At 44.0% G+C, this 11589-nt stretch overlaps 1 protein-coding gene and 1 long non-coding RNA gene across 2 annotated transcripts in view; one reads left to right on the top strand and one right to left on the bottom strand.

The window, feature by feature from the left end:
• Positions 1–7164, top strand: part of LOC148686919 (uncharacterized) — a 7851-nt gene extending 687 nt beyond the window's left edge. The window contains exons 2-4 of the long non-coding RNA XR_015948448.1: positions 4545–4576; positions 5773–5884; positions 7050–7164. This is a non-coding gene — a long non-coding RNA (uncharacterized LOC148686919). The remainder of the gene's footprint in view (positions 1–4544; positions 4577–5772; positions 5885–7049) is intronic.
• Positions 7165–8429: 1265 nt separating this feature from the next.
• On the bottom strand, positions 8430–10070 carry LOC118080648 (protein BTG1). The gene is made up of 2 exons (XM_035106187.3): positions 9729–10070; positions 8430–9076 (listed from the first exon to the last, which is right to left on the bottom strand). The coding sequence occupies exons 1-2, from the start codon at positions 9844–9846 to the stop codon at positions 8724–8726; spliced, it is 471 nt and encodes a 156-aa protein (XP_034962078.1). The 5' UTR covers positions 9847–10070; the 3' UTR covers positions 8430–8723.
• Between the last annotated feature and the right edge of the window lie 1519 nt (positions 10071–11589).

Genomic DNA, 11589 nt, shown 5'->3' with positions numbered 1-11589 from the left:
CACGGATTTCCTACCTGCCAGGGAGGCTCCATTTTGGTTCCTGGCGCTGCCCGATTTCGGGTGCCCAGACATGGGTAGCGCGACACCGGAGGTTGCTTCTACGCATGTCCGAACATGCGTAGAAGTGACTTCCGGTGCTGGTGCCGCCCAATTTCCGGTGCCCATACATGGGTAGCGCAGCACTGGAAGTCGCTTCTACACATGTCCGGACATGCGTAGAAGCGACTTCCGGTGCTGCACCGCTGATGATGCCACATTTTTCAGTGGGAGACTTGGCAGCTATGGGTCCAGTCGTGACCGACTCTGGGGTTGTGGCACTCATCTCACGTTATTTTCTGAGGGAGCCGGCATACAGCTTACAGGTCATGTGGCCAGCATGACAAAGCCGCTTCTGGCGAACCAGAGCAGCAAACGGAAACGCCGTTTACCTTCCCGCTGTGGCGGTTCCTATTTATCTACTTGCATTTTGACGTGCTTTCAAACTGCTAGGTTGGCAGGAGCTGGGACCGAGCAATGGGAGCTCACCCCGTCACGGGGATTCGAACCGCTGACCTTCGGATCGGCAAGCCCTAGGCTCTGTGGTTTAACCCACAGTGCCACCTCTTTAGTCCTTCATAAAAAGATAGACACAGAACAGTCCTATAAAAGTATAAAAAGTTTACTCACTCACTTATTCTATTCACAAATGGATCCTAGAAGGCAGACTTGTTACAAAAGTAATATACCTGGAAACTATCCCATAATGAGATAGCTCCTTTGTCCTCTCTTGGCTGGCCAAGAGAGCATCTCAGACTAAGAAGATGTTGCTTCTTCGATGAATGGAGTCAGAGAGAGAGATGGCTCTCCTTCCCTGTGCTTTTGTCCTTACCTGCACAGGTGAGGCCACGCCCACCTCTGGTCACATGCAGAGGAAGTCTGTCCCAGCCTAGGAGGAAACAGGAAGTTCCAACTGGCTGGTCCAGATATCCCCTTTTTATGTCCACTCTAGGGATGTTGTATTTGACTGCTCTGTGTTTCACATCCCATATATATGTGTGAAGTGGGAACTTAATGGCTCCCAAACAAGCCAGAATTCGGAAGCTAGATGTGTTTGTGAGCAGGGTAGGTGAGGGAGATACTGCTAAGCATCTCCTGTTTGTCATAAGGACAGGTATCCCAGTAGTAGTTGTTAATCAGCAACTCCAGCCATGCCCAGGATTGGTTAAAGGTGTTAGCAAATGACTCAGTTTTAAACATGTTTCCGATGATTAATCCCATGAGACACAAATACAACAAAGTGATTGATACAGCTCTGATGACTAACTTTTAAAAAATGTCAAAATGCTGTCTAGTCATGTGGGAGGGTTGCCATATTGGCTGGGAATCCTGGAAGACCTACTCCCTGCCTTGCAGTGCTTTCCCCAATTGGCCAGGGAGAGTGGGGTCCTGACTGACTCCAGCTACAAAAGCTGAGGCTGCGGATGAGACTATTGGGCTGGGGTATTGTTTCGGGTTTTTTGTTGGGGGGTTGTTGCTGTTATTGATATTATTTTTTGTTTGTTTATTTTAGATCTATGATTTATGTGGAAATAGTTCAGTTTGTTTGTGTACTTTTTGTTGTGTTTTATTTATTTCACAAACAAGAATGGCCTTATAAGGTCCTTAGACAAAATATCAGAAATGTATTCATGCACCAGTCACTCTTGTTGCGTTCCATTTAATTTCACAATTTGTCCCTTGCTGTCATAGTGCTATTTTTTCCTGCCAATATAATGCTGAATTTGCACAATTTCACCCATGTCACCATATGTAGATAACATAAGAACATGACAGCCCTGCTGTTATGCTGGACATGACGGGCATAACAATTAGGAACAGTGGATATGAGGATATCAGCCATTATGATGACTAATCATATGGTAGCCTGTTTCTTTGCTAAAAACTCTGTCAACTCGGTTGTGTGAGCATCTCTGCATGTACATTCAAAGTTTGTTTTTTCGAGTGGTCACAACAGAGTCACAACAGAGAACGCTTTAAATACATACAGCTTGTTTATATTGTTCATTTGTTTATGTATTTATTTATTATTTTTACCTGCCTTTCATTCCAAAGGCCCTCAGTGTAGCTCACAACATAATTTTAAACAACCTACAAGATACAGTGGTACCTCAGTTTATGAACATAATTCGTTCCGGAAGTCTGTTCATAAACTGAAGCGAACTTTCCCATTGAAAGTAATGGAAAGTGGATTAATCTGTTCCAGATGGTCCGCGGAGTACTTAAACTGAAGCGTTCATAAACTGAAGTGAACTTTCCCATTGAAAGTAATGGAAAGTGGATTAATCCGTTCCAGATGGGTCCGCGGAGTACTCAACCTGAAGCGTACTTAACCCGAAGCATGGGTGTAATTGGTTCCGGAAGTCTGTTCATAAACTGAAGCGTTCATAAACTGAAGCGAACTTTCCCATTGAAAGTAATGGAAAGTAATTTAATCCGTTCCAGATGGGTCCGCGGCGTTCGTAAACCGAAAATTCATAAACCGAGGTGTTCATAAACCGAGGTTCTACTGTACACTCAATAATAAAATAATGCCCTCAGTGAGCAATAAATACTGTTAGGTAGGAGAAACATAGACTCTGATTGTCACCCCCTTCTCCATGGCACATCCACCACAAGTGAATGTGAAAGACTGACTTAATTCAATGCTACAAAGTGGGTTTTTTTTTTAATATTTCTCAAAAGTTATCAATTAAAAAGTCCTGCTGCATTAGCTGAGGCAATGGGTTCAGACATCAAAATAGGTAATCATAGCATTGTGTTGTTAGGGTGAGTTCAGGAAGCTATATGTGTCTCTGTGGGGACAAGGAGAAGGCAGAGGTCAAAAGCACTTTCCGGGAGTTACGCCTGCTTTCTGCAAATCTATTTCATAGTAAATGAGAATGAGAAATAGGTGTAACCTGCTTTGGTTTCGCCAGAAGCGGCTTAGTCATGCTGGCCACATGACCCGGAAAAACTGTCTGTGGACAAATGTCAGCTCCCTCGGCCAATAAAGCGAGATGAGCGCCGCAACCCCAGAGTCGTTTGCAACTGGACTTAACTGTCAGGGGTCCTTTACCTTTACCTTTTTAGTCCTGAAACAGGAAGAATAATGCATGTAGAGAATGGTATTAGCTCCAAGTTTTGAGGGGCCTTGAGGGGCCATCTCCTCAATGAAGCCCACAGTGCCTGTTTACTTGCACTCTGCCTCTGGGCAGATTGAGGAGAGAGGGAAAGCACAGGGCAACTGAAAGATGCTGCTTTATCTCCTCCCTCTTGCATGCTCAGGAAAGGCAGGTGAAAGCACAGCAAGGAGGAAAAGAAGCAGGAGGTTTGGGGGTCAACCGTGGTCCCCTTGCAGGGCTGTGCACCTTGACAGGTCTCAAATGATGCTTAGCCCTGATGCCAGCCTTGGCAGAGAACAAAATCGCTGCCAAGAGACTCAGACTACCTACCGTAATACAGAGATATTAACTTGGTTTGTCATACAACTGAGCATTCCTTGATTTGAATTGCATGCAGTTATTTTCCATGGAATTCCAGCAACTGCATTAGGATCTACTGAAATACGACTTCAAAAAACAGGTTATTGCAGAAAAAAAGATACTTCATAGTTTCTGTTGACTGAGTGCCCCACCGCCCTTTCTGCTTTTGCCCTTTGAGATCTAGAGTTTCTTCCTGTGTCATCCTTAGTCATGTCAAGCCAGTCATTTTCAATTGCAAAACAGCTACTTGCTTGAATAAAGGTTCACAGCATCCAGTTATATTATGGAACTTCCAAATTCTTTTATCGTCAGTATGGTAGAAGCAAAAACAGCAGCAATAAAAACATAACATCTAAGGCAGCAGATACTAATAGTATAGTAGACACCCCTGGAATATGTTGGGATTTATAGTGTAGCAGAGTTGCTGTTTTAAAAACACACAAACACCCACACCCTTGTTACTTTCCACTATATGTAAAACATCTCCAGCTTTTTTCTATGCTGGTTGTTTGGTCTAGCTTTTACATTTGGATTTCATTCCTTTCTCCTGGACTTTTCTGTTGGCTGACATTCAATGATGACTGCCCACTCGTGGATGGCAACAGTCTCATTAGCAGAATGGGAAAGGAGGTCATTTTGTGACACACACACACACACCCCATTTCATCCCTAGCCCTCTGGAACTGTTTTATTTATCATTATTTCATACAATGTCTATATTGCTTGATTGGAGAAAAAAACCTCAAGCAGTTTGCAATAAAGAAAACCATAAAATTATTGTTAAAAACAACTTAAAGCATTTTTTAAAATGTAATCAGCAATAAACTTAAAACAGATTAAAACACACATCAAAATTCTAGATATCTAAACAGGCTTTTAGATGCATCAGAGTGCTGCAGAGGGGGAAGAGTGTTGTCAGAAATGGCCTTCCTTGTTTGGAAAATGACCTTGTTGTTGGCAGATTCCTTTTTTCAGTGGACAGTCATAAGTGGGTGTCACCTAATAAATATTAAAATGACAGCATTTCTCTGGTTTTTGGTGTAGATTTTACAAGACAGACCATAAAGACTAATGTTGTAAGTATTACCATCACTTATTTTCACACAATCATTTCTGTCAGAATTGATCTTGTTTTTATTTTTGTAATTTTATGCAAGTTTTTATATAAGTAGATAGGTAGATTTAAATATGTCATTATACCAAATCTTCCCCCCCCCAACCCTTGTGTGTATTAAACAACCTGAGTTGGCTTAATGAAGAAGCTTATAATAATTATACTACATTAGCTTTTTAAAAGTGTGCTTTTACTAGAACTATATCTACAATAACACTAGCAGAGAAATTCTAGTGATAGTGCAATCCTATACATATTTACTAAGAGTATCACTATATTCAATGGGACTTACTCTGAGAGGATTGCAGTACGAAGGAACTAGAGTACGGTAATATAGAACACTGCATTACAACACATAACGTTTGAAGACAAATAGGTATCTAATTCAGAAAAATGTCTTAGGGAAGTACATTGTTTGGTGTCTCAAGGCTAAAATCAAACAAACAATGATCATATATATATTTCAAACCCTAGTTAAGAGCAGTCTTAAGGTTATATATTCCTATAATTTTGACAGAACTTCCTAGAAACTCATATGTATTATGAAGTGAAATGCTTTGTACACATATAGGATGAAATCCAATTTGTCCAATTTGAATGAGTCTTCTGTGAGTATAACTAATGTTGGTTATCTCACATTTGGTTATCTCCCATTGATAGCATGTGTGTCTTTTACATGCACATTTACAACACACTAGTAATAAATATTACAAACACAAGATGGTAGTCAACTAAATAAATGTCTAAGTGGAACAATTTTCACTTGCACAATAGGAATCTCCCCTCCTCTGCCTCCCCTGCACACACCTTGCATGGTCTCCAAGTCTGCTTCAGAGGGTTGGGGGAACTCCTAGAATGTATTTTGGGGGACACAAGGGAGGAGGGGGGTATTTGTGGCACAAGGATATATCCTTGCACTAACGGAATGCCTGCCTTCGCACCATGTTGAACTCCACCCATAATTTTTTGTGACTCTTCAGCTGCCGATGCAAGTTTTCTACTGAATTTGATGGAACTTGCTTCCAAGTAGGCATGTGTAAGATTGCACTGCAACATTTTGCCTTGCACAGAAGTGTTTAAAATGCCTCTATGAATTAGGTAACAATCCAGTTCTCCTTACGTACAGTAACAGAACTGTTGCTTTGTAACTCACATCAGAAATCATTTTGCCAAGGAACATAAGAACAGTCTCCTGGATTTGGCCAATGATTCATCTAGTTCAGCATCCTGTTCTCACAGTGGCCAACGGACGCCTATGGGAAGACCACAAGTAAGACTTCTCTAATCCTGCTGTTTCCAGTTGATATTCTGACCCACACTACTTCTATCAGATCTACTTCTATCCTTCATGGATCTATGAGAGCATAAGAAAGCATTTGGGAAGTAATTGTAAAATGTTCAGAGTCTTGGTATCAGAAGATTGCCTTTATGTTACTTAAAATTCAGTTTCTTGATTTTCTATGTATAATACCCGTATCTAACAGGGGAGAAAATGTTGTTACTGCCAATCAATGTTATTGGTTTTAAGTACCGGTATATAAAAAAACAAGGCTCACAGCTTGAAGCATTATATTGGAAATATGCTCCGACAAGAAATGTTTCCAACCTATAGGCCACTCACTAACATTTATTCAGAATCCTAAAAGGAATTTGGGGGTGGGGGGCAGGAGCGACAGTTGAGGAGAGAAAGCAGTCAGAGCTCCAGGCAATATGATCATCAGACAAGAGCATCAGGACTTTGTCCCTCACCCCCCATGGGGGGGACAAGTCTGTTGGTACTTCAGCTGGCATTGGAGAAGTCCTTGGAAGCTGGAAGTCAGACTTTGACAAGGCTTATGTGGTTCTGGGGCAGTTCTTAGTGCTAAAGGATGAGGACCTCTTCCATGAATGGCTGAAGGACATGTGTGGCTCCAATGCCAAGCAATCCAGAGACTGTTACGGCTGCCTGAAGGGTGAGATGTTTCTTGTGAGTGACATTGGCCAAAGCCTAGTGGATGCTGTTAGGGCTTTTGTAGTTGAATATAGATTGTTCCTCCCCATCTCTCTTAGCACCTACTCTTTATAAACCTTCAGCGCCTACTCTGTATAAACCTTCCAGGATCTACATGGACTGCTGTGGGCTATTGCTCCCAACTCTGGTATGCGGGGGAGTCACAGCTGCCTTTTAATGTAACAATCTTTGTTCCTCCAGGGAGAGGGTTGAGAAACATCAAATGTTCTAATTTGATGCTCCATGTAGTTTTTTTTTTAATGTGGCTTTGATAGCACCCTCCTACACACACACAGTTAGGCCACCCAACTCCAGAACCAGACCTGCCTGCTAACAGTAATAGAGGTTCCCCTGCTCCCTTTCTTTGAGCTCCAGTTAGACTGAGGTTTACCTGTCTGAAAACAAAAGATGTATTAGGATTATTATTTTTCTGTTTTCTCTCCAGCGTTTGGTCACCACAACTTTCATGCGACTCCGCTCATTGGCAAGAACCAAAAATCATTGCAATACAATAAAAATCAGCAGTGTTAACTAAATAAAAATAAAATGATTTTCAGTAAGTTTTGTTTTGTTATCAATGCACAGAATTGTTAACTGAAGTTCCAGTCCAAAGCCTTCCTACTGAAAAGCCCCACTGAATTCACTGAGCTTTGTCAGCTAACAAGAGATAATTGAAGCAATTTATTGAAATATATTATTCAGAAGCAGACTTTATCCATTATGTATTTTGAAATGTTACATCCTAAGTTTTAAAAATAGCTTTTATTAGAAGTAACTCTTACTTAAAACAGGTATTAGATTCCCGTAATCAAATGTTAAACTTAAAACAGTTTTCCTACTCCCACTACCTTTTCAGCCAAGTTGGAAGTATCACTTTGAATTTGCCCAGACTTGCCCCCTTAACTTTCTCTTTTACCATGCTAATGTGATATTTTGCTAGGTTTGTCTACATTGCTCTTTCAGAAACTACTAAGAATTCCACCTAGCATGACCAAAGGCCTTAGGCTATCTAAGGTAGTGTTTGGATCAGTTCTTGGCTTTGGAGACTGTTGGGGCAGGGCAGAATGACTTAATTTTGAGTGGTGTTTAATGTTTAGTGAATGACAAACATGTTTAAATAGAAAATAAAAAGGGGAGTTAGTAGTTAACATATTAAAATATTTTAAAACATGAAGCAGCACGCTAACATAAAATTTGCATCCTAATCCCAAAAACTTTATATGAAAATAACTCCTACTGAAATGAATGGAACTTCCACAAAAGGTGTTTGGGATCAAGACAATAATTTCCATTTAGGGCAGCAGATTCCTAGATTCAGGTTATTCTAGAAAAGCTTTAACAACAATTACTGTACATTCTGTAATGTGCATACTATACACATTAGATTATTTCACTGTGATGTTATATAAACCAAAATATGTTTCTGTTTTAACTGACCTATTTTTATCTAATACTTTTTGATGTAAATAGATGTTAAAAAGGTATTTTCCTGGACAAGTGGGAAAGAACTATGGAGTACATTCCTAGAACTTTAATTCCAAGAAATTTGATTCCATGCATGACAGCTGTTTGGGAATAAAAAGCTGGCCTGGATATTTACATTAGACAATTCATATTTGTTCTGTTCAGCTGTGTTTATGATCCTGAAATAGTCTGTGCTGCCAAGTCACTAGAGAGGTTTAAAAATTCCAGTTGGTCAGAGTTTCTAATTCCCACCACCCACATTGCCTCCTCCCTATACCCCCCCCTCCAATTATTGCTCAATAAATGCAGAGGTGGTAGGGGATAGCTACTGCGAACTAAAAGCCATTGTTAAAAAAAAAGATTTAAATTAATTTCATTTTTATTACAAATAGCCAAGGATTTTTTTCCAAAATATAAATCTGTAAAACAATCATCTTGACTGTACAATTTCATTTACAGTATACAATCCAGAAAAAGTACACAGTTAAAGAACTGTTTTTATACATTAGCCCTTGGCCACAAAACAAAGAATTTGGCAGTACTACTACAACTTTAATGACTATGGGGTGAAAATCAACATATCAATTACATCATCTAACTTCATTATCAAAGTGGGATACATACATACATCATTGTACAGGGAATGTTAATTTTTTTAACTGGAAACTGTCATCATGTTGTAGTTTTTGGAAGGGCTGGCTCTGCCAATTCTCCACTCCTCTTTACAGCTGCTCATGCTCTCAAGAGCTTTGGCATTCTTCACTGCTGGCTGAGGGCCTTCATAGAGGACACAGATCGACCCATCTTCTCCGATGCGATAGGACACCTCAAAGGGGTCGATCCAAAGAGTTAATTCGCTGGGCAGGAGCTGGAAGAGTCTCTCGTGGCTTAGTCCGATCATACCCGCTGCCTTTCCTATCAAGGGGTCCATCTTGTGATTGATCCTAATGCAGCGGTATCCTGAGCCTTTGGAAGGCATCAGGGGGAACCAGTGGTGCTTATAATGGTCTGCAGAGGGTGGAAGGAACAAAGGAAAGAGGAAGAAGAGTTACAGCCTCTGGCACACAGTCCCCGTTCTTCAGCTGTCTTGCCTGAACAGGGATTCAAAACACAGAGAAAACAACAAAAGGAGGGCGGAGGTGGGGGAGAGAAGCCTGTTTAGAAACACAAATAACGAGGACGTCAGTACTGTTATCACTGAAAGTAAAGGGGGGCTTCCAAGGAGACAGGTCGCGAGTCCCCTCCTCCAAGTCGGAGAGGCTCAAACTGAGGCGAATTTAATCGTTGAGAATTGGGGGGGGGGGGTTGGGGGGAAGGAGAGAGGAAAAGTGGTCCATAAGAACCCCATAGAAGGGACAGTTAGGAGTTGGGGAAAGATATTTCGAAATCCAACCCGGGTGGGGGAGGGGGGAGAAGCGACGAGAGGCTGCTCTGTTCGTTCTTTCTTTTTTTGGGGGGGGGGTGGCTTCCTCTTTGTGGCAGGAGGGAGGCATCGACTCCCCTACCACCCGCGTGCGACGGCTGAGGGGTTCTCGGGGCTCTTTTTCTTCAACTCCCCCATCATCGTCGTCGTCAACAACAACAACAACGGCGCTGGGTGGGGAGGGGGGGAGAGAGGTTTGGGAGTCATGGGGGGCGCCCCTATCCTCCGCCGCCTCACCTCGCAGCGCCTCCTGGAGGGACTCGCTGAAGCAGCGTAGCTCCTCGTCGCCGATGCCGCCGGGCGTCCGGAGGAGGCGGGTGATGAAGCCCGCAGCCGAGGAGATCTCCGTCTTCATGGCCCTCCACAGTTCCCTCGCGGCCTCACTCGATCCTGATCTTTCCCCACACTGTGTGTGTGTGTTTGTGCGCGCGCAGGGGGGATGGGGCGGGGGGTTGGCTTCGTGGCTGCGGAGGAGCTGAGGGAGATAAGCGGAGGGGGTGTTGCGAGGTGCCGATCCGCGCCGCCGACGCTCCCTTGCTGCTGCTGCCGCCACCCACTCAGCGCTGCCGCAGCTGCGCGAAGAGTAAACAGATCGAGACTCACAGACGAGAGGCGGCCTTTTCCCCCCCACCCACCGCCGCCACACTCAGCGGGAGGGGCCGGGACACCAGGCAGCCAATGACGCCGCGCCCCCCGAGCCGCTACATCACAGAAACCGGGCGTTCCGCGTCGCCGACGCCGAGCCGCCCCTCCGGATTGGGCGACGAGTGGACATTTCAGCCTCCTGATTGGGCGGCGGGCAACGAGGAAGTCGGTGGAAGGTGGCGGTTGAAGGAGTCTCTCCTTCCCCCTCCCCTCCCCCGCACGCACTCTTCCACGGTACTCCCCCCCCCGCAACTCCGCAGGAAAAGTTTGGGAGGGGGCGGACCTGGTTTTCTACCAATGGGAGAGGCGCGGAAGGGGCAAGTTTATTTGTTCCTTGCGTCAGTCTGGCGGCGCCTCTTGAGTCAGCCGCTGGCGGGGGTGGGATGAGGGAGTGGAGTGGGGGAAGGGGGAGACTGCCGATCCTTTTGGGGATGGTGGGTCTGATTTGCGATGCCTAGAAATCGCTGGCAAGGGAGGAGCGTGGCGCCTCCGGGGCCATAGGGAAGGGGGCGCGGGCGCCCGCTGTGAGATGTGACTTAAAGTATTAGAAGCGCCCAGGAGGCGGGAAAAGGGAGGGAGCGAAGGCGGCCGGGCGGGGGCAACATGACTAATCCGAGCACAGGAGGCTTCACAGGAGTGCTGCAAAGACGCCTATTATCTTAAGTTATTCTCATTGTTATCGGGTCATACAGTTATCTTTGTGTGTCCTAAGAGGAGACTTCTGTGGAGTAAAAGCGAAGGAAGAGGCTTGATATTATTTATTAAATTTGTATACCGCCTTATACCCTCAAGGCGGTTCACAAGATGCATGAAGTAAGGTCTGGGTAAAAGGGGATCTAGTAAGTCAAAGACTCTTGACTTTTCGCTATTCACCCCCCACCCCCATCCACCAGCAGATACCCGTGGGTCACCATGTTTTTAGTGTCATGTCTGTGGCACCTTGTGTTTTTTGTTTTGTTTTGTTTTTGTGGTGGCAGGACCTGTGTGAAAATCGTCTTTTTTTTTCAAAAACAACTTAAAAAGCTTTTTGGGTATGCTGCCTCCCAGCGCTTCCAATAACCTCTAATAAATTTTGAACGAAGTTTAGAAAAATGGGAGGGTTTCTTACTTGCTGTCTGCCTGCTTTCCCCTTGTTGCCTCCTCTTTACCAACCAAGCTGGCAGTAGCACCACTCTCACAACGTCTTTCTTGTTATTAGCTTTTCTCATTGGATGTGCTGCTGGTGAAGCAAAGCTCTGAATTGTTTCGCCTGTCTTCTTCATTTCTCCGAGTGAGACACTCTGGGGAATTAAAGATTGTGCGTGTGACTTGTCAGGAGCTTCACTGTGAAAAATAAAAATAACAAGCAAGACATTGGGGCTGCTGCTGCGGCAGCATCTTAGGAGACCCTCCAAATCCTGCAATAATGAAGAAAGGGAAAGTGGGGTGGGGAGGGGAGGAAGAGAGCACTCCA

The sequence above is a fragment of the Zootoca vivipara genome, chromosome 2 (assembly GCF_965207765.1).
Source record: "Zootoca vivipara chromosome 2, rZooViv2.hap1.1, whole genome shotgun sequence".
Lineage (NCBI taxonomy): Eukaryota > Metazoa > Chordata > Lepidosauria > Squamata > Lacertidae > Zootoca > Zootoca vivipara.
The sequence above is the reverse complement of the archived record's forward strand: the minus strand, read 5'-3'. Positions and strand labels throughout refer to the sequence as shown.

Coding starts and splice junctions, on each gene's coding strand:
- LOC118080648 (XM_035106187.3), bottom strand. CDS start 9,846: ATGAAGACGGAGATCTCCTCGGCTGCGGGCTTCATCACCCGCCTCCTC. Junction 9,077..9,728: donor CCTCCAGGAGGCGCTGCGAG/GTGAGGCGGCGG, acceptor CACCCTCTGCAG/ACCATTATAAGCACCACTGG.